Source organism: Adiantum capillus-veneris, chromosome 14 (genome assembly GCF_014529385.1).
Source record: "Adiantum capillus-veneris isolate H3 chromosome 14, ASM1452938v2, whole genome shotgun sequence".
NCBI lineage: Eukaryota > Viridiplantae > Streptophyta > Polypodiopsida > Polypodiales > Pteridaceae > Adiantum > Adiantum capillus-veneris.
Genome location: NC_140944.1, coordinates 65,070,748 through 65,093,950, shown reverse-complemented (window position 1 = coordinate 65,093,950; position 23,203 = coordinate 65,070,748). Strand labels below are relative to the sequence as shown.

Sequence of the window (23,203 nt, the reverse complement as noted above, 5' to 3'; positions counted from 1 at the left end):
GAAGCAAACAATAGATCAGCCTAGCGTTTTTGCACATGCAGATTACCACTAGCGTTTGCAGATTCCCGGCGATAGAACCATCTAATGCATCAGCGTTTTCAGTTTTCAGCAGTCAGAGTCCGCACCGCAGCCCCCAAACCTTGTAGATCTCACCTTCCTGCAGCAAATCCTCGCCGCACAGTCAGATCAGCTAGCGTTGGCAGATTCAGCCCACTATTTGCAGATTTCAGCATCTGCGTTTCAACGCATCGTCGTCGTCACCGCCGTCGTCACCGATATAGAGTCAGGATTTAGCAGATACCAGATTTGCAGATTTCAGCCCTTAGCGTTTTCAGATTTCAGCCCGTCTCGTCGCTGTCCTCATTGTCGTCGACATCGTCGGCAAGTCCATTGCATTTAGACCATTGTACGAGGATTGTGCAATCAATAGCATAGAGATCTCTCGCCGTAGAGAGTGGGGCCCTTGGAGGAGGATTTGACAACATTCTAGCGTCGTATTCTTCTCTCTCTATCTCTCAGTCTCAGTACCTTCATTTACAGTGTCTTTCCACTTTGTTTGTGATCATTTGCACTCTCTCACTAAAGGAACGGAAGGCTCTCCCTTCTGTAAGTAAAAGGAACCCTTGAGCACAGTTCGGAGCACTCATCTTGAGCAAAGTTCAACATTCACTTCCGCTGCACCTTACATTGGTATCAGAGCTTTGGCAGTGCTCTATATCACTCAAGGAAAGAACCACAATAATTTTTTTGCTTGTTGCGGTCGCACGTAACCCAAGTCCACTTGGGCGTGTCGATTCCTAATCGTGTTTTTGAAGAGTGACAGGTAACCCAAGAAAGAAGGGCTTGTCCGGCTTCCCCTTGTGCCTCTTTTCACTCATTGAGAGACTGAGAGCGGACCGTGCATTTAGCGGCCGGCCAATCGACGTGAGGTGGGAAAAAGCAACCTTGGTGTGAGCGCAAGGCCGCTAAGGGGTGCGTCCGCAGGGAAGAGTAGAGCTCGGGTAAGAGAAAAGCCTTCTTTAACACAAATTGCAAGCTAAAGAAGAACCTCAAGACCTCAAGAACTCAAGGACTCAAGAACCACAAGAACCCAAGTTCTTCGTGAACTTAAGAACCCAAGATCTCAGTGTATGGTCATCACCCAAAGCGGAATGGATACTTTATGTGAAGGTGATGAGCATGGAGGTGGTGAAGAAGAATATTCCCCACGAGGAGGTTTTTCCGACCCTCCCCCTTTCCCATCTACGCCGCGGTTTGCACCAAATTTGACGGAGGCTTTGGTCAAGTCAATGATTGACATGATGCCACAACAAGAGGCGCAACGCGCTACCTTGGAGCGTGAGCGCGATGAACGAAGGTTAGCCTTTGAGCGTGAGCGTGAGCAAGTGCGCTTGGCGACTGAAGAAAGACGAGCGGCCTTGGAGTTAGAGCGTGAGGCAGTTCTACATGTACTTACCTCGAAACTCGAGCCGGTCAAAGATGTTGGTAGTTCATCAAGTAGCAGAGACTCGAACTCCAACAACCCCGTCACAGAGAAGATCACGTTCCGTAAGTATGACGGTAAGATGGATGCTAGTGTGATTCATTCTTGGTTGCATCAATTTAATGCTTATTTCGTGACAACTAAGAAGACAGGGAATAACAAGGTTTTGACGACAGCTATGTACGTTGCCGGTGATGCCATTAATTGGTACCACACCTGGCAAGAGGCACAGTTGACCGCGCACCTAGAGGAAGCCGAGGAAGACGTGCCCCTTTCTTTCAATTGGGCCGACTACCAAGACAAGCTCAAGGCGCGGTTATGGCCACCCCAATACCTCGCACGGTTGAAGGACGATTGGCGCAGTCTCGAGCAAAATGGTTTGCCTGTTACGTTTTTCTCTAATCGTGTTTTGTAGCTCGGCACCCAATTACGCGAATCGGATGATGAGTGCAAGGAGGCTTTTATTTTCAGGTTAGACGACTATATCACGACCCCGTAGATCTCAACAAGGCGGTAGCGATTGCTCTCGCACAGGAGATGAATCACAATAAGGGAATGCCTAAGGAGAACAAGACTTCTCAAAGTACCTCTCAGACTTCTCAGATTCCGCAGAACGGTAAGAATGGTAACTCTTCTAACCAATCTTTCTCTAGTTTCTTGGAAAAGAACTCACACAATGAATTTAAGGGTAAAGCTAACACAATTGCTAAACCTAAGCTCACTCCAGATGAAAAAGCAGCATAAGGAATTTTAGGAGGGTACATCACGTCAGAAGAACAAGTCATTTATTGTAAGGAAGGTCGATGTTATCATTGTCACATCAAGGGACATATAAAGAAAACATGTCCTAAGATTGAATCTAGCAAATCTAAAGAACCCACATCCTCTGTTAATGCCATAAATGAGAACACTCGTGTGTCCCAAGTTTCTCATGATCCTCCCATTGATGAGTCTCTCATTAAGTGTTATAGTCATGTGAAGGGTCAACGTTTTGTCATCTTGTTTGATCCAAGCATTATGCATGATGTGATTAGTGACTCTCTTGTCGAAAGAGCCTGCTTGGAGGTTAGCTAGACATCTCCTTTCGAGGTGTCGGGCTTCGCGCTCGGTATGGACTCTCTCATTACATGAGAGTGCCTTGATGTGTTGTTCATTATTCAACAAGCGTCCTTTTGCAGAAAATTTGTAGTATCTCTTCTTTCAGGATGTGATATGCTTTTAGGCATTCGATGGTTTCGTGAGCATAACCCTCTCATTGATTGGGCAGCCAATACTTTCACTTTCAATGCCAAAAGCGACTCTCGCATTGTCATTCATGGGGAGGAAGTTGTTCATTCTTCATCTCTCATTTCTAATGTGCAGGCGAAGCTTGAAAAGAATCAGGAGGAGACTCTTTCAGTCTTGTCTTCTCCAAAGCACGACACATATGTTTTGCATGATAAAGATGTGATTATTCACAATGATGATGATTTGCAGGATAAAGATGTGATTGTTCACAGGGATGATGATTTAGTTGATGCTTTTTCTAGTGAAGCTAACCTCATTGCAGATTTGATCAATCACGAAGAACCGATCTTGGCTCTCGAGTCAAGATCTAAGGAACCCCACAGGAAGTATTATGCGTTCGCATGATTAGTCAGCACGCATTGTGTTGGAATTAGGGTTGCAGAGAGACACACAGCTTGGAGAAGACGAAGGAAGCTCAAGGCACACAATAGAGAGTGTGTTACTTAGTATACAATGGAAAGATAGATAGCCTTAGAGTGATGGGCGTATATACAATGCACGGGGGAAAAAACCTCCTAAAGAGAGAAAAAATGCCCCGGCGGTCCTAGTGTGTTCACACACATCACTACCGCATGTATATGCCATATGGTAACAAATCCCCCCTGGAGTGATGCGGTGAACGAGAGCTGGCACTTGAGTAAAGGGAAGTGCTATGCCCTGAGGACATGGTCAGTCCACAGAGGGGAGCAAGCCCAAAGCTTTGCGGAAAGCTTCGAGCTTCTCACGAGACAATGTCTTTGTGAAAAGATCTGCAAGGTTGTCCTGTGTTGGCACATAAGCCAAGCTGATCTCTCCTGCTGAGAGCCTCTTCCTGACATAGTGGTAATGCACCTCAATGTGCTTTGTGCGAGCATGAAAAACTGGGTTCCTCGCAACTGCTAATGCGCTCTGACTGTTAGTGTAGATAGTGTTGGCAGTGTCCTGTCCAACACCCAAATCAGCCATAAGGCATTTGAGCCATACACACTCAACCGTAGTTGTGAAGACTGCCCTGTACTCGGCCTCACAACTCGAAGTGGCCACAGTAGGTTGCTTTCTGCTCAACCATGATATACATGAACTGCCAAGCATGAAACAAAACCCACTTGTGGACACTCTCGTGTCAAAACAACCAGCTCAATTTGAGTCCGAAAAAGCATGTAAGTCTCGCGGCAATGATCCCCCCTTGGGATAAAACAAGCCAAGATGTAAAGTGCCACTAAGGTAGCGGAAAATCCTCTTGACAGCGTGCCAATGCTTAGACCCTGGGCTATGCATAAATCTGCTGACCTGTGAGACTGCAAATTGAATATCCGGCCTCGTGTTGCATACATAAATGAGGCAGCCAACAACAGTTCGGTAAAGAGTGACATCAGCAGGATCGCCAGCATCATGTAGACTCAACTTCAAACCTGTTTCCATGGGAGTGGCAATAGGTTTGCAATCCTCAAATCCAAACTTACATAGCAATGTCTCTATGTAACTTTTCTGACACAAGGCAATACCACCATCACACTGCTTAAACTGTATACCCAAGTAATGATGCAACAGCCCCAAATCTTTCATCTTGAAAGTAGCATTCAAATCAGCCTTAAATTCAGCAATATGTCTCTCATTTGGTCCAGTGATCAGCAAATCATCGACATAAAGAACCACAAGGAGAAATACATCATCCTCACGCTTTACATACAATGCGCTTTCTGTTGGACTGTTACGAAAGCCTTGTTTGACCAAATGAGTGTCAGCTTTCTCATACCAAGCACGAGGAGATTGCTTCAACCCATACAAAGCCTTCTTACATCTGCACACTTTGTCCTCTTGTCCTTTTATGACAAAACCGCGAGGCTGCGTTACATAAACTTCCTCAAATATGTCACCATTCAAGAAAGTAGTAACAATGTCTGATTGATGTACATCCCAACCAAAATGAGCTGCCAATGCACATAGAAAACGCACAATAGTCATACGACAAGTGGGAGCAAAAGTCTCTTCATAATCTATGCCTTTTTGTTGTGCATAAACCTTTGCAACAAGTCGAGCCTTATGGTGATCGATCTCACCATCTGGCTTGCGTTTCAACTTGTAAACCCACTTCGTATCAATGGCCTTTTTGCTAGGAGGCAAATCACATAAAGTCCATGTGTCATTTTCTATAAGTGCATCATATTCTGATTGCATGTCAGCCATCCAATTTTCTGAATTCTGTGCTTCATCAAAAGAGAGAGGCTCCTCAGCATCATGTAAGCTAGACACAGCCAAAGCATAACAATCTGATGCATAAGATGCATGGCGAGAGCCTGAACGAGTACGACTAGACAAAGGTGCATCCACTTTACTGTCACGCAAAGTGTGCACCAGCCATTTTGGCATACCTCTAGCCTGCTCATTTTCAGCCCTTTCCTCATCAAGTACATCATGTACATCTGCATCAGTAAGAGGCTGATCTGTAACATTTTTAGAAATCCCCATAGGCTTTACATTTGCCTCATTGGAACTTACATTCGTATTTCCACTATTGAAAAGAGGCAACAAAGTGTCATAAATGTCTTGTGAGCTACATTACTGTCTCTAGTACATGACAACAAGGGCTGAACAGAATCTTCCACAAACACTACATCCCGTGAAACCAGAATACGTTTTGTTTGCGGATGATACAGCCTGTAACCTTTGCTTTCAGCACTATAACCAACAAAAATACATTTGACAGCCTTATCATCCAATTTTCTGCGTTGTGTTTGTGGCACCAAAGCATATGCCAAACAGCCAAAAACACGCATGTGCTCAATAGAAGGCTTTCTATCATGCCATGCTTCGTATGGAGTAATAGACTGCAAAGCTTTCGTAGGACACCTGTTTAGTACATAAGTGGCACACATGATGGCCTCAAGCCAAAAAGAATGGCAAAGCTTGACTTTTGACCATACATCGTGCCATTTCCGTAAGTGACCTGTTTTCCCTCTCAGCAACACCATTTTGCTGAGGTGTATAAGGCATTGTACATTGGTGTTTTATCCCACGACTAGCCAGAAATGCATTGAATTCATGAGACATATACTTCCCCCTCGATCGGAACAGAGGGTGCCCATAGTACATTTCGAGACATTTTCAGCCATAGCCAGAAATTGTTTGAAGCACATAAAAACTTCGGACTTCGCTTTAAGCGGAAATACCCATGCATGCCTGGAGTAATCATCAATAAAAGTCACGAACTAAAGGTAATTGCCCAAGGACGAAGTTTGCATGGGCCCACAAACATCACTATGCACAAGTTGCAACCTGCATGTGGCCCGAACTGAACCATCCTTTGGAAACTTAGAACGCTGCATCTTACCCAAAAAAGCCTTCACAAACATGTTTGACAGGTGCTTCAAGAGGCGGCAAAGAAGCAACCATATGAGATTTCTGCAAACGCAGCAAACTGGCAAAAATTCAGATGACCAAAACGTGCATGTAAAGTTTTGCATCTGAAATAGCCCTTGAATCTGCAACAACATTTGTAAAATTTTGTCCACACTTGCTATACAAAGTGAGCTTATACAGCCCACGGCACAAAAGGCCAAATGCAACAATTTCATCACCACAACTGAGATCATGAACTGTATATCTGTCATCCACAAAAGTCTAAGTCTAGCAAGTGCGGATACAGACAAGAGATTCTTCTTGATCCCAGGTACAGAAAGTGCATCAACAAGTGTAAAGAACTGCCATTTGCAGCAGTAAGCACAATCTTTCCAACTCCCTGAACCGGATAAGAGGCATTGTTGGCACAAGTGACTGAATTCCCATGAGGGACAGACTCGAGAGAAGCGAACAATTCACGATGTGAGGTAATGTGCTTTGTAGCACCAATGTCGAATTACCACACATGTGAATCTGCAGCAACTGACAAGCATGCATCATGGACAACAGGATTGTAAGTGCACTCTGCGCTAAAAGCCCATTCTGCATCAACATCAGCATTACAGTCTCCCTTCACAGAAGACTCAACAATGGTTGCATTTGTAGTGGAACCAGCATTTGCAGTTGTTATGTCCCGCTCACAGGAGAGGGGATCTAGCCCAGATGCCGTCGGGAGGGGCGTCCAGTGTTCGGGCGGACGTAGTGTGAACACGGCCAGTGTGGCAGGCCATTATTATAAAAGGGAGGCCAAGGCCTCATTTGCAGTTACTGACCCCCACTGGCAGAGTGCCAGTGGTTAGTCCGCGAGGCTAGGAGTGCGCGAGGTCACCTCGAGGAGGTGAGGCCGGGTGGTATGGGACGCTCAATCTTACAGGTGCACGCCTACGTCCTCTGACGCTGGCCCCAGCACGGGGGAGCTGCCGAATGGTGGCTATGGTCGGGTGGCTTGTCCGACGCGTGTCTGTAGGCGGTCCGTGGCCGGGAGATCCTTTCTCCTCGTTCGTTTCATGGTATCAGAGCCGGCTTGGCTGCACGAGGGACTGTGTGCACACCTACGGATAGGTTCGAATCGGATAGTCCTTGTTTCATGCAATTTTTGATGAAATAGTTATTTAATTAATCATTTTTCTTCTTTTGAGCATGTTTGTAGGTGAAATTTAACAGACTGCTCGCTGGTTTTTGATAAAATTCAGCGATTTAAAAGGGGGAAGTGTTGAAAGTCAGAAGATTTTTTATTGAATTTACTGGTTTTCGATGAAAATCAGTGTATTTACCCTTAATTTGCTGGTTTTATATTAAAATTCAGCATCTGGTGACTCTTTCAATCTCTCTGTAACCTCATTCTTTGTGTGAAACGCAGAGAGAGAGAGAGAGAGAGAGAGAGAGAGAGAGAGAGAGAGAGAGAGAGAGAGAGAGAGAGAGAGAGAGAGAGAGATACCTCTCTCCTGTAGTGTGGGTTTCTGTGCAGGTTGCTGACGATTTTTGCAGCGCTACCTCTATTGCTCTCCAGCGTGGATTTTTTTTTTTAGCGCTAGCTCCTAGCTGGAGGCCCCTTCGCATGTTGCTGGAAGCCCCTTGTGCGTGCTGGCCATGGGCAACCACACGCCTCTTCTCTCCTTCGTGACCTCCACGCGGCACTATCAGCGCGCACCTTCCTTTCTTTTACGTTGCAGAGTTGCATTGATTTGTTTAAAAAGGGGGGGTGCCTATTATGTTATGTGGCCAAGGACATTTTAGTTTTTTTAAAGTATGGTCTGACATTTTGGGGTTTTTGAAAAATAGGTCTGAAACCTATACTTCATTAAAAACTCGCTTACAGACATTTGCAGAGTTTACAGAGAACTCATTTCTCAAGTCTTCTGCTTCTCTCTCGCGCTTTCTCTCACTCACCTGCTCGCGCTCTCGCCATCACCTGCTCACCTTCAGACGCTCACGCTCACGCGTGCAACTCCTCGAATTTCACTTTTTTGCGACCGAAAAGTGCAGAAAAGACCCGGTTTCGCGTGCAAATTCCAGTTTTTTTCACGCACTTCGCCATGGATTCCTCCAGCTCAGATGTGCAGCGTGACGATGTGCCAGGTAACATCCATGCTCTCTACCCATGGATTACAAGCACTTTCCAGAGTTTTGACCAGCGTGTTACCGCTCTGGAAAACGCGAATGTTCAGACGAACCTTCGCTTGGCCTCTCTCAAAGGGGTCGTACAGGGGCTCAATTCCCGGCTTTCTACTCTCGAAAATATGGCTCAGTCGATGACTGCGCGTATTTCCGAGGGGGGAATCCATCTCTAGCAATTGCGGATGCAGATTGCTGCTTTTGGGCGTTCGCAGGGTGGTCCAACTGCCACAATTCCGTACAAAACTACAAATTTCTCAAATGAAGAGGAGTGTACGGAAATGGCTGTGAATAACTGGCTGCACCAGTGGACCACATACTTTGATCTCCATGGGGAGCATGATGAATGGAGGATTCAGACGACTCCTCTCTATCTGCGCAGTAAGGCGCTTACCTGGTGGCGTGATATGACAGAGAAGCCTACGACGTGGGCTGATTTTTGTGTGCAATTCAAGAGGGATTTCGCCAAAATGGACCCTTTGAAAGCTTATGCCAAACTGCAGAGTCTCTCAATGAAAACTCTGTCTTTTGATAAGTATACGACAGCTTTCAAAGAGGCGCTCACCTTCTACAAGGTGGATTCTACGCACGCTGTGCACATGTATCTGCTGGGATTGCATGAGGATTACCGTTGGGCCTTAATAAAGGATAAAGCCCCGACTGACGTCGAGGATGGAGTGGCAAAGGCCAGGACGTTCCATTTGATAAATGGAGCGAATTATGAGAAGAAAAGAATTGCATACCATCAATCCGGTGAAGGTGCTTCGAGGAAGCGACCCTGATTCCAGCATAAGTCCAAATCACCGTCGAGATCTTCTCAGGAGAAGAAGAAAGCCAGAAATGCTTCAGTTGCTGATGCAGTGAAGAAGGGGGCTTGCTTCGGATGTGGCCAGACGGGTCACCAAATCAAGGATTGCCCCAAGAAGAAGAATGCGCAGAAACCGCAAGGCCGTCCTTCGGTTCAGATTCACGAGATCTCAGGTAACTCTGATGTTGTTCAAGTTGAAATCCATCATTTAGCGCACAGTTCATGCACTAGTTGCACTTTTAGCACCAAAGTGTTTGGTAAGCACGATCTTCTTTCAATCTGGGAAGATCAACGGTCACGACGTGAACGTACTCCTTTGATAATGGAAGCTCACACAATTTTGTGGATGCAAAATTGGTGCAGAAACTGAGCCTACGGACGCGAGACAGTGACCATGAGTATCGTGTGAAGATGGCTCGTGGCGTGGATACGGATGTATGGAATCGGATGATTCCAGACTTGTGCTCAAGCTGGCTGATTACAAAGAGAACCTGGATTTCCACATCATGCGCCTGGACAGAGCAGATGTTATTTTAGGAATTCCATGGTTTTATGATAAACAAGATCATTGTATATAGACTATGTATATCACTCTCTTGTTTTTGTTAAGCAGAACATGCCTCATGTATCTGTGTCGCTTTGTAATCAGAAGTCTGTAAATAATGGTTTTGCAATACCAGTTGTTACTGCTTTGGAAATGTATAAAGGAATAAAGTCTTCTGATGTTGACTTTTATCAATGTGTACCATCTGCTTGGTTTGATTCATTAGTGTTTGGTACTTCTGTCACTGAGTTTCGTAAAAATGTTTCATGTTCTTCTGTTGAACTTGGGGATTCCGACGAATCCAACCTTATCCGAGAAATCATGACTGATTTCAAGGATGTTTTTCCTGATGATCTACCTCCTCGCTTGCCGTTTTCAAGAGGAGTAGATCATGGCATTGAGTTGGTGGCTGGTAGTCAGCCCTTCTCAAAGCAACCCTATCAGTTTAGTGAAACCGAAGAGGACGAGATTCAGCGGCAGCTGAAAGATTATCTCGACAGGGGTTTTGTTCGACCAAGTAAGTCCCCGTGGGGAGGGCCAGTGTTACTTTCTCGAAAGAAGGATAACACTATGCGCTTCTGCGTGGATTACAAGGGGTTGAATAAGCTCACTGTCAAGAACAAGTATCCGCTCCTGTGCATGGACGATCTGATAGATCGGCTCCATGGAGCGTTGTATTTTACGAAGATAGAGCTGCGACCAGGCTATCATCAGATACGGATCAAACTGGAAGATATTACTAAGACAGGCTTCCATATACGTTATGGTCACTACGAGTTTTTGGTCTTGCCTTTTGGTTTGACTAATGCTCCAACTACGTTCCAGCAGATGATAAATGATCTGCTGAGACCATTTTTAGGCAACTTTGTTGTTGTATTTCTCGATGATATCTTGATCTACAGCCGAAGTTTGCATGAGCACCTAGTACATATACGCACTGTTCTCGAAGTAGTGAGAACTGAGAAGCTTTACGCTAAGGCTTCTAAGTGTGAATTCTTTAAAAAAGAGCTTCTGTACTTGGGTCACATCATTACTCGCGATGGCATTCACGTTGACCCTGAAAAATTGGATAAAGTGCGAAATTGGCCCATTCTGAAGAATGTACGCCAAGTAAAGTCCTTTTTAGGCTTTACTCGATTCTTTTGCAAGTTTATCAAGGATTACTCTTAAGTTGCTGCTCCGCTTACGCAACTTTTAAAAGGAGGGGTGAAAGGGCCGAAGAATTCGGGTCCTCATCGTAAAGGTAATCCCCTGTCGTCTGGAATGAGCGTCTCGACGAGAGCTTTCGGACACTAAAGCACTTGGTGACTACTACGCCAATATTACACATTGTGGATCCTAGCAAACCGTTTGTGGTTGAAACGGATGCTAGTGATTATGCTATTGGTACGGCATTATACCAGGATGGACGTCCTGTCGCGTTTGAAAGTAAGAAACTTTCTGACACTGAGATGCGTTATCCAACGTATGAAAAGGAGCTTTATGCTGTAGTCCACGCCCTAAGGAAATGGCGGCACTACTTGTATGGCTCTACGTTTGTTGCATGGACAGATCATCATTCCTTGCGCTATATCTGTGATCAGGGTGGTCTCAAAGGCCGGAAGGCTAGATGGGTTGAGCTTATGCAAGAGTTTGACTTTGAGATCCGTTATAGAAAAGGATCTAGCAATCGAGTTGCAAATGCGCTCAACAGGATTCCTGAGGTCAATGCCTTGTCTATGACTGGAATCTTGATGGACTTCTATCTCTCTCTCCGAGGGCTATGTCGTTCCGATGGCCATTTTGGCAAGATATGGAACGAGGTCGAAGCGGGGCATGACTCGCATACAGGCTTGGGTGATCAGGAGACCCAAGTGAGTCGTGCTGGAGAGACGAGACAGCGACAATATTCCATAAGAGGTGGACTATTGTTCAGAAATGGTAAAGTCTGCGTGCTGGAAATCGATGAGATTCGACAAAGGATTTTGTGCGAATGCCACGATGTTCCTAGCGCTGGGCACCCAGGCATCCAGAGAACTTTGGCTTTGGTCAAATGATATTTCTATTGGCCAAGAATGCGCTCTTACATAGAGAGCTATGTGAAGAGATGCGCTCAGTGTCAGGTCAAGAAGGTAGAGCGCCTTAGGAAAGCTGGCCTGCTACATCCATTGGAAATCCCAGATGCCCAAGGATTCCAAGCCTATGCGAACAGGAAAGCATTATAAGCTTTCAGCTAGATATTGTGGTCCGTTCTTGATCACAAAGAAAATTGGCCAAGTTGCCTACAAACTGGCTCTTCCTTCGGATGTTAGTGTACATCCAGTGTTTCATGTCAGCCGCCTTAAAGTGCAATTGGGCGAAGCCGACGTTGTTGTGCCTATGGAGGAAAATGTATGGCAAGATATGCAAACTGAGTATATTCCTCGAGAACCAGAAGCAGTTTTGGATCATCGTACCCGTCATTCACGTCAAAAAGCTTATGACGAGTACTTAATTAAATGGAAGGGTCAATCTGAAAGGTTTGCTACTTGGGAACCTGTTAGAGCTTTGAAGGCTCAGTATCCCCACTTCATTGATGAGGACATCAATGGTTCTTAAGGGGGGAAGTATGTTATGTCCCGCTCATAGGAGAGGGGATCTAGCCCAGATGCCGTCGGGAGGGGCGTCCAGTGTCCGGGCGGACGTAGTGTGAACACGGCCAGTGTGGCCGGCCATTATTATAAAAGGGAGGCCAAGGCCTCATTTGCAGTTATCGACCCCCACTGGCAGAGTGCCAGTGGTTAGCCCGCGAGACTAGGAGTGCACGAGGTCACCTCGAGGAGGTGAGGCCGGGTGGTATGGGACGCTCGGTCTTACAGGTGCACGCCTACGTCCTCTGACGCTGGCCCCAGCACGGGGGAGCTGTCAGATGGTGGCTATGGTCGGGTGGCTTGTACGACGCGTGTCTGTAGGTGGTCCGCGTGGCCGGGAGATCCTTTCTCCTCGTTCGTTTCAACAGTGGAACCACCCTCTTTCTTCTTAGCCTCTTTGGCCTGTAGAGAGAAAATTAGTAGCTTTTAGAGAGAGAGATTCAATGCGCTTGGTACTACTGAGATATTGAAGGGCACTGCGGGTACTTGGTGCTTGGTGCTTGGTACTACAGGGTACTTTGGGTATTGAAGGTACTTCGGTGCTAAGGACACAAAGGTCTTGATGACCCCTACGTTGAGCTAGGTAGGAGCCGAGCCAAAATGCAAGGGGTACTTGATGCTCAGGTACTACGTCGACAACGACGACGACGACGAGGAGTACTTGTGCTGCGGTGTTGTTGAGGTACTAAGGGATATTGTTGGAGATGCTTGGTACTGTGATGACGAGGAGGTTGTGGGCTGGTCTGCTATCGTCGAGGACGGCGATGGCTGAAAAGCTGAAAACGTTGGTCCTGTTGGCTGATCTGAAAACACTACTGATCCTCTAGGGTTGATCGCAAAATTCGAGGTGCTTGGGGCTGAAAACGTTGGATGGAGAGGCTGAGGGAAAACGCCAAGGCTGGCTGAAAACACTGATGGCTGCTGGGTACTACTGAGAGGCTCTTCTACTGCTCCTCTGCCTTCTACTGGTGCTGTCACAAGACGAGCACCACGTGCCAATAGAAAAGAACAGACTGAACAGACTTTTAGCACTTGAATAACAACTGAAACTGAGAGAGAGAGAGACGACACACGACATGGAGTGGCGGAATTCCACCCCAGAGAGTATTGGCCCCAAACCTTGGCGCCCCTTTCGGTATTTCTTTATATTGCATCAACTCAGTACAAGCCGGTACTCCAGACTCTGCACCTTCTCTAGGAAGCATGCTCGAGAATGAGCCCTTAGCACATATTTAAAGGCCCTTGGCCTATGAAAAGCAGTTTACATGAAAAGCCTTCAAACTGAAAAGCTTCTGGTCCAAAAACAATGCCAAAAAGCTGCCAGCGTAAATCACGGAATTCCGTACAATTGCTACGTTAGCAATGTCAGCGCAAATTGCGGAGATCCGTACAATTCTGCCACGTCATCAGTTGGTTGGGCAAGTGTGCAGGTCGTGCTTTATTTTAATCCTTTATGTCACTAGGGGCCCCATTGGACGGGGTCCCCATAAGTTGGTAGGACTTCTTCTTCTATTACTTGTTCTTCTTAGGGTTTAGGCCCCTCGGCTGACATCTGTAAGTTGGCTCCATTCTTCAAGGCTTTGACACGTCAGCAGTTTGTGACAGGTGCCAAAGGGTTTATTTTATGTCTTGTAGCCATTTGCCCTACCTACTTTTAATAAATGTCATGTAAAAGTTACTAAATGCTTAAGTGACTTAACTGTGAAAGTGAGGGTATGTAACTATGACCAGCTTGGACATGCACGTTCTACTAGAGGCTCACAAGGGTGCTAGGCTAGGTCCTAAGCTAAGATTGACGCTAGACTGTAGCAGAAGCATGTTCACGTAGCACAATTGTTGTGCGCACGTGACATTGGGCTTTATCATGTGGAACGAGTGATTCAAGCGTCACATGTACGAGTCAAACAACATGGTACAATGGATTATGAAATGGATATGATTTGTGATGCAGATGCATAAATTGTTATCGATGAATTTTTGAATTCATTAACGTCTCTTGAATCAATTGATGAAGGCAAAGATGATTTAAAGCCAGAATTTTTTCCAAGTAATACTCTGTTATCAAATAAAGATAAAGATATAGTTGCAGATTCTGAGTCAAAAGACAATTATTATGCCAATTGCAAGTCATGAAGTGATCGTTTCTGATGAATTATGGGATTCATTATTGGAAGGTGATTGTAATCTTAATTTGAAGAATGCCTTAAGAAGATCTCCTCTTTGCCGAATGTTTCGCAGTTATTGGAAGATTTTCAACCAAAAGTCTTACATCACATGAAAGATTTTGAAGATCACTCTCTTGTTTTGTCAACCTGATTAAGCCACTTTCCTTTAAAAAGTCTTTAAATGATGCAATGACTTGGAATTCAAGTAGTCAAAGCAAAAAGGTTTTGTAAGAAGCAAAAGTTCAAGACAAAAGTTCCAAATAACTCAAAGAGTGAAGAATTTTGGGGGTTCAATTCTTTTCCAAAATTCTATCAACATTAGAAGTCATTTCGTTAACCGAGGCTCTTGTGAAGGTCCGTCGTCACCTTGTAGCTTGTCGTCGCAACATCCCTCAGCTTGCCGTTGCCATGCAATCCTTCTCACCCTCTTGTTCTTCGCTGCCGCTCTGTTGTTGCCGTAGGGCTCGTGCCACCCTTAGCTTCAACCCTTTTATCAACGCTTCTTACATTCAGCCCTTCGCACCCACACCACCGTCTGTGTCACAACTTGGTGACGTGGCATGCTGGCACCAGATGGAAGAGAGTGTTTAGAGCCAAGCGTGAGCCGCACCAGAACGAAGTACCTGTCATTGGCAGTAGCTTGTGAAAGGTGGCACGATTTGCGACATGGAACGTGACGTAGCTGTACAGGCTGCTAACGTGGCAGTGGCGCATGAGCTTTTGGGCGCCAATTTTCAGAGTAGTTAACTTTTGAGCTTTTGGAGGACGCAATCTTTGGGAACAATCACTTTTGGTGCTTTTTGAGCACTTGTAAAAGCACAAGCAAAGTGCCCATAAAAGGAGAGTTATCATTGTCACTTGGTTTTTGGATGAGTGCTCCTATCTGCGAAGATCAACAATAAATAAATATTGCAAGGGGCGTGACCAGTGGCACTAACAATCGGGCATTCATACTCTTGTGGGACATCTTGGACTATGGATGTGGATGTTTCCATGGATTTTTTGTGTATCTTTCTTATCTTCTTGATGCGCTATAGATCTTTGTGTTCTTGATTGTGTGTTTTTTGCAAGTGTTCTAAGCCCCTCATATAGTTCGAAAGTTCCATGAACGTATAAATGGATGTTTCTATGTTCACTCCAAGGTTGCATGCTACAAAATGATGATGTATTAAGATTGGACCCTAAGAGCACAGGCCCGGAAAACATGCGTATGGTTCAGCTTGCTAACATGGTAGCTGTATGGGTTGATGACGTGGCTACAACGCACGTGGGTGCTGACGTGGTGTAACAAACTTGGACACCCCAAGTCGGGAATTTGACACGACACACAGGAGAGGAACTGAAAACAAGTTCAATCACAATTAACTAGAGGCGACACGGCCCGACGTAGTTCTGTGCCCAGAGATATTGGCCCCAAAGTTTGGCGCCCCCTGCAGTATTTATTTTTATCAAATCATCCCTTTGGGAAGCTCCACTCTTGGGGAAAGTCCTTTGGGTGCAGATTTGGCCACGACTGGCTAGTATAGCAGGTTGTTCCCTTGCAGTTTTTTGCCCAGCTTTCTGGCATGTTACAGATCAGCCCCAGCATTCTTCACGGGCTTGTTCCCCGAGTCGGTTGCTTTACTCTTCCTTGGAGTATTGGTGTCATTTTGTGTATTGGATATTGATTGCACAAGTGGGTATATTCCCTTCAGCACAAGTGGAAAGGACAATTTTGGTGAAGATTTTAAGGACGCAAGTTACAACGGTAGGAGTATATGTGCTCTTCCAAGTATGATGCGGCATATTGTATTGGATTGTACCTAAAGGTTTGATCTTGGCAGATGTAGAGAGGTTGTGGACGTTTGGTTTGATCTCCAGAATTATCTTGAGTAGCTAGGTTCTTGTTGGACCCCGACGGCTTCTTTGGCAAATATGATCCTTAGGTGACGATCTTTTAGGTCTTCCTATTCTTAATAGTCCGAGTTTACCAATGGTGTGATTCTCTTTGTGTCTCGAGTTTCTTGAGGTTCAGGTTTTGTTATTCAGTTACGGAGGAAGCAGTTTTACTCCAGGTTATCTGAGAGTTCTTCTGGTGGTACTTACCCTTTTTTTTCCCAGGATGGAGCGGGAGGGGGGGCTTCCTATCCTGGAGGCAGTTTTCAGCTTTAGCTTTGGAGCTTTCAATGACAATGTTTGTTGTAATCACTTCCGACGAGCGATCGAACAAAAACACAGAGAGAACTACAAACTACACACTTGGCACACTCTTAGTACGTCAAAACTACTTGAAAAAAAGAGAGAAGAAGACACGGCTCGTGGGAGTCCCGAGCCAAGACACGTTGGCCCCAAAGATTGGCGCCCCTTTTGGTATTTCTTTATTATTGATTCGACAAGGTACAACTCCCGAGGGGCCCAACTCTCTCCAAGACTCTGCGTCTAGATGTCACAAACTGTTGATGTGTCAAGCCACTGAAGAATGGAGCCAACTTGCAGATCCGGCTGAGGGCCTAAACCCTAGAAGAGGCAGCAGAAGAAGTTTTACCAACTTGCAAAGTCTTGCCGAGTGGCCTATTTTTAAAGAGGAGTTCCCACCAACTTATGGGTTCCCGTCAATAACCTAAAGAGATGAAAATCGGCAGCGCACACAGAAGAATTGCGTTCCCAGTTGATGACGTGGCACTGTTGTACGAGCCCCCCCCCCCCCCCCCCCCCCCCCTCCCACGGAAAACGCGCTGACATGCCAACGTAGCAGCCAGTATGGATTTCCACATTTTACATTGATGGTGCTGACGTGGTAGGTGTACGGAATCCTTGTTTTGTATTGGCAGCTTTTAGGTCATATGCTTTTGAGTTTGACTGCTTTTCATGTAAATTGCTTTTAGAGGCCAAGGGCCTTCAAATATGATCCATGGGCTCTCACTTTGGCAGTCTACCCGTGGGGGATGCAGAGCAGAGCCATGGGAGTTATACTGAGTTCAAGCAATATAAAGAAATACCGAAAGGGGCACCAAGGTTTGGGGCCAATGCTCTCTTGGGGTGGAACTCCGCCACTCCCCGTCTCATGCCGTGCATCTCTTTCAGTTCAGTTGTTATTTGAAGTGCATAAAGTTGTTCAGTCTGTTCTTTTCTGTTGGCACGTGGTGCCCGTCTCTCATGACACCAGATGCCCTGTGAAGAGTGGCCCATGGGGCACTTATAAACTTACAAGGGATGCCAAAAGTAGAGCCCCAAAAGCATTAGGTCCAAAAGCACATATTTCTAAAAGCATTTGCCCTCAAAATCTAGCGCTAAAAGCTGCCAATTTCAGCTAGCGCAAAAAGCGAAAATTCCGTACAGGTGCCACGTCATCATGCTCAACACAAATTGTCGGTGTTTGTTTAACTTTGCCACATGGCATTCTCAACGCAATTCACAGACGTCTGTACAGTTGTTGCTACGTCATACTTTTTATGCAAGGCTTTTGTGTGTGTCCTTGTTATGATTTAGGCCCATTCGGCAAGACTTTATAAGTTTGTAGTTCTTTGCTTGGTTCACAAAAACCCTAACCCTAAAACCCGTCACATTTACTCTGTTCCGACGTGGGGTTGAGTCAGTTGTTACCTTAGAGTGTACTTTTGAGGATACTTCTCTTTTAGACGGGGCTTCCAAGTTATTATCTTTAGTTGACTTCCGGTGCACAATGTCTTCTAGTCCTTGGCTTCCTTGCCCATTTCTTACGGCTTTGAATGCTTTAGCCTACAGTGCAATTAGTGTCTTGGCGGATGTTTTCTTGAGTCACTTCGGGGGTTGCTTCATCTATCGGATTTGTGGTGTGACGATTGCTCTCCCTTGTGCATCCGAGCAGTATTTCCCATGCCTCGTCTTCCAGATTGAGAGTACCATTCAAGACACACCTACTTCCCTTACCCTTAGACTGACGTGTTGTTTAGTACAGGTGGATAGTGGTCCTTCTTGGACTAAGAACCCGTTACAATTAGCCGGCATTCTTCAAAGAGGGGAGTCAGTCTTCTTGGTTCCCCTAGATTTGGTTCCAGGTTCTATAGGTATATTTTCTTTCGGATTCACCTACCTCTGGTGCTCTAGTTCCATGGTTCGGGTGTTTTCTCTATAGAGAGGGATGTGGAGCCAGCTTGGGAGTCAGTTTCTGGGACTACTTCTATACAGTTCTTGTGGTTCCATGTGCCGCGAACTGGATTGAGAGTCTATTTGGTGGCTTTCTATAGCACCTTGTTCTTCTCTTGCAAAGATTGGGTGTAGGGTCTCTTAATCTTGCCGTCTTAGCTGCAATCTCAGTATTGATGTGTGTTCCTTTCTGGTGGATGTTTATTCCCGATCCACTCTGAGAGTCGGGTTATATTCTCTCGGGCGAAGTCCCAGACAGATGAAGATCAATAGCAGTTTTCACTCTCAATTCTGATGAAGTTCCTTCAGATACAGTTTGCAGGTCATCATTGTATATGGTGGTTGGTGCAGTTCTTTGATTCTTTGTCATCGGAAAGTTGATTTCTCAGTAGCCTCGGTTATTCCATTCTTTGGACTTCCATAGCAGCTTGGAGATTCTAGCATGTGGTATATGACCGGGGGTACAGGTTTTCGACTCTTTCCTCGAGGGTGGAGTACTTTAGAGTTGGGAAATGATCCGGATACCAACAGTTTATACCTTTACCGTGAGTTTTGATGCATTCTCTTGGAGTGGTCAGGAGCAGTACCTTCTGCAGATGCTGGTTGTGTGATTTGTGAGTCGGTTGGGTTGAGGAGATTCTTGATAGAGCTAGGTTCACTTTCAGCGGACAGCATGTTACTGCCTGGATGTCTTTCGGGGGTAATGGTTGGTTGATACAACGTCCGTGTATTGTTCGACCTCGGAGATCAGTAGCAGATATCCTTGTCCACAAAACCCCCTCTTTACAATTGCAGATTGCTCATTCCAGCTCCCCGGTCCCAGGAGCTGAGATGCCTTCACGTTTTTGTGTTTCATGCCAGCAAGCTACGCAAGCCTTTTAAATAAGTATTAGGTTTTAGGTCGGTGTTAGAGTTCAGCGGATTCGTACCGTCCGTCTTAATTTCTCCGAGGGAGAGGTGTCCGTGAGTGAGGGCTGTTGTGGCTGTGCCCGGCCAGTGTGAGTTGTTCTCTCATGGCGGGGTGTGTAGCCATGTTTAGCTCAGGTTTTGGCTTGGTTTTATGTCCACTTAGGTTCACAAAGCATTTTCTCCCAGGTGCCCTGTGGCCCTCTCCAGCATTCTTCGCATTTTTGCAGGGGGTCGAGCAGCCAGGGGCAGGGCCTATATATGGAGCTCCTCTAGAGCATGCAGATCAGCCACAGCAGGGGGGCGCCCTTCCATGGGTGCCCCAGTGGACAGCCAGATGAGGCAGGCAGCCAGAAGGCAGGAGAGAGGCAGTCCAGCGTTTTTGGGCATCCCACCGCGAGCAGAGGATGGGAAGGTATGCAGCAGGAGGGGCAGCCAGTCAGGCATTCGCTGCAATCTTTCTCCGGCGTGGCAGTGCTAGATCCTGTGATCCTCAAGGCTTTCCTACCTTTGCCAGGAGATCTACACTTGCTTTCGTCGTGGTTGCTCTGTGGCTTCCCAGTTGTTGCAAGTGGTCTCATCATAGTTACCGGGGAACGCCCCCTAGCCCCCGTTCCGGGGGGCAGTTCTCTTCCCGAACGTTCCGAAACGTCTCGGAATGTCTGACATTCCGGGTGGCCAATGCAAACCGGAACGGCCGTTCCGGAACGTTCCGAAACGCCCCCGGACCGTTCTGGAATGCCCCTGGAACGGCCAACGGCTACAAACAAATTTGGCAAAAATTGAAAAAATTGAAGTAAATGTTTGGGCTTCTTTTGAAAGTGTGCAAGGCCTCAAGGACTCATAAAATGCACCCCCCTTCCCCTTTCTCTTCACAAGCTAATCCTCAAGGCTCAAGCTCTCCCTCTCACTCTCAAGATCTCTCCCTCTCAAGACTCACTCTCTCAAGGCTCAAGGCTTCAAGCCTTCAAGCTCTCTTCCTCTCCCTCCCACTCTCTCAAATCTCTCCCTCTCCCTCTCTCTCTCTCTCTCTCTCTCTCTCTCTCTCACATCATCTAGTCATAGCAAGGTTGAATGGTCTTCAAAACGAGTTTTTTGTGAGTATTAGAGTCAAAGCACTCTAATACTCCTTGTATTTAAACACAAGGAGCTAAAAATTGCACTATTTGGGTGTTTTTTATACCTCCCGTTCCGCGACGTTCCCGTTCCGGACCCCTAGCCGTTCCCCCGTTCCGCGGGGATCCCGTTGCTGTTCCCGTTCCGCGTTCCGGGTAACTATGGGTCTCATGTGCAGGAGCACTTGGTAGTGTCAGTAGCAGTCGCAGTTGTGTACCTTGGATCTAGCCATGAGGCATGTCAGATCTATGCCGGACCACCCTTGGTCACTTGTATGAGCAAATTGTTATCAGCATGGAGAGCCTTTCCCATCTCTCTCTCTCTCTCTCTCTCTCTCTCTCTCTCTCTCTCTCTCTCTCTCTCAGATGTCCTGTCTCTGTCTACCTTGGTGATCTCTCTTCTCCACAAGTGCCTCGTTCATGCATGTGGCATTGCAGATGTTCTAGATCGGAGTCGAGGTGTCCACCGGATCATGAGCCAGTTCTCGTCTTTATTGTATCTTCCGCTGCCACCTTTGACAGTAAAGGCGTACGAAGTGTGTGCACCCCCGTGGTTTTTCGCTTTCAGCTTTCTTTATTCTGGTTCTTTGTCTACAGGTTTTGGTTGATGCGGAATGCACTCATGATGGGTCTTTGAAGCACATTTGGAAGTATGAGCAATGGGGTTGGGAAACTTTCGAACGACGGGTTTTGGATCATGAGAGACTGGCATCTATTACAAGCCTCCAGGTTTGTGTCTTGGGTTTCTGTACTAATAAATTGTTCACTTGCTGGGCATGTAAAAATATTCTCTTTTCATGTGTGTGATTCATGCAGTTGCAGCTGCTCACTAATGGCTTCAGGCTGCTCAAGGCAGGAGGAACTCTTGTTTACAGCACATGCAGGTTTATCTTCTTAAAGTTTGCTTTTTCTTCCTGAATATTGTATAAAAGTATTTTACGGATAAACTTTGCAAGTAGCCTTTGCTTGAGGGCTTTCTGCTTTTGTGGTTGTGCAATTCTCTTAGGGGTGAACTGGGAATGATATTGGGCATTACTGAAATTGTTTGAAGTGCGATGTTGCCCAATATCATTGCAGACTTAATTAGGTTCATGCTAGATTATTACCATACTGCCGAATAATTAGATCGTCTCTTCATTCAACTTGAGAGAGAGATTAAACTCCTTAAGCTTGTCAATGTTGGGGCTCCCATCGACTTTACATGTGGAGCAAGCAGTTTGCCCGTATCACATTTGGCTCACAGCTTGTGGGATCAAAGTTGGGAGTCATCATTTTGCTATTTCTGTTCGTTTGTCTCACCAAATTTTGTCTTCCAGCTTAACAAATGCTCAGAACGAGGAAGTGGTGGGCAAGTTTTTGAGTGGCCACCCAAATGCAGGTAACGACCACTCTTTCTGCCTCTTGTATGTCCTCTTGTGTGTGTGTGTGTGGGGGGGGGGGGGGGGGGGAGCATACATTAATACCTAGTTCTACAGCCACCATTGGATATTGATGATGCCTGTAGGGTGTCCAAATATTTACTCAGTACCATGTAGTTATGTTCCAATCTTGTGGATGACTACCATGACTTTATAATTAGCAACTTTCTTTTGAAGGTCAGTTCGTGCTTTCCTTGGATTCATCTATGTGCGCGTGTGTGTGTGTGTGTGTGTGTGTGTGTGTGTGTGTGTGTGTGTGAGAGAGAGAGAGAGAGAGAGAGAGAGAGAGAGAGAGAGAGAGAGAGATTGATTAGTACCTTTATTCATGCAGAGTTGGTTGAGATAGAAGAATGCAAGAAGAGTGATTGGCCTTGTGAGAATGGGAAGTTACCTCACACGGTGCGCTTTAACCCCTTAAGCTCGAGTACAAGTGGCCTCTTTTTGGCTAAGATGAAGAAATGGCATTGAAACGGCCTCTATTTTGGAAGGTTTGAGTGAATTGTCCTACAGAGTTGGAGAACTCCCGAGTATCAATGGTGAAGAAATCTCTCTTGTTTTGTCTTGGTGAATGTCAACAAATCTCTCTCTCTCTCTCTCTCTCTCTCTCTCTCTCTCTCTCTCTCTCTCTCTCTGTGGATAGTTTCCTACAACATTAAAATTCTCTTCTTCTTCTTCTCTCTATCTCAATGTCGGGTTCGAATTCATTGTTTCGCACAAAGGCAATTGCCAATTAAAAGAAGCCAGACTACAAGATACAACCATAGGTGAAAAACCTCTCGAGATCTGCAAAAGTCGAAGGGAGCTCTCTCTCTCTCTCTCTCTCTCTCTCTCTCTCTCTCTCTCTCTCTCGTATGTGTTGTTATGTATGGCACACAAATTAGTCTAAGAATTGCATACACTACAAGTAGCTAGAATCAAGGGACAGAGAAAAAGGCTACAAGCTACTTAACATGTTTGGTATATTTACACAATTTAGAGACATGCAATGCTGTTCCATGCCTAGAGTTTGTATTTTGCAAGGTGTTAAGGAGGTGCCTATGCCAATGTGGACTATGGTGATGAGGAGAGCTTGTTAAAGGAGATTCAACCGTTGCAAGACTGAAAATAGTGTTGGTGTCTAGTGGAGGATTGAGCAAAGAACAATTTATCTCTAACATGATTATAACCACATAACCAAGAAAAAACAATCTTGAGCTAGACTTGAGAGTAGGTAATAGCTGGTGAAGGTAGCATCTCCATATGGTTCCAAATGCATGTGCATACATCTCCTC

General features: G+C 45.8%; 1 protein-coding gene across 2 annotated transcripts in view; it reads left to right on the top strand.

Moving 5' to 3' along the window:
* Positions 1-22,495, top strand: part of LOC147442515 (S-adenosyl-L-methionine-dependent methyltransferases superfamily protein) — a 29,667-nt gene extending 7,172 nt beyond the window's left edge. Inside the window, exons 5-9 of one of the 2 annotated variants that reach the window (XM_086528673.1) lie at positions 21,112-21,243; positions 21,331-21,398; positions 21,831-21,892; positions 22,019-22,109; positions 22,264-22,495. In XM_086528673.1, the coding sequence (XP_086384799.1) occupies positions 21,112-21,243; positions 21,331-21,398; positions 21,831-21,892; positions 22,019-22,089 (333 nt within the window). In that variant the 3' untranslated portion in view covers positions 22,090-22,109; positions 22,264-22,495. The remainder of the gene's footprint in view (positions 1-21,111; positions 21,244-21,330; positions 21,399-21,830; positions 21,893-22,018; positions 22,110-22,263) is intronic. The other variant, XM_086528672.1, reaches the window with a different exon arrangement.
* The last annotated feature ends 708 nt before the right edge of the window (positions 22,496-23,203 follow it).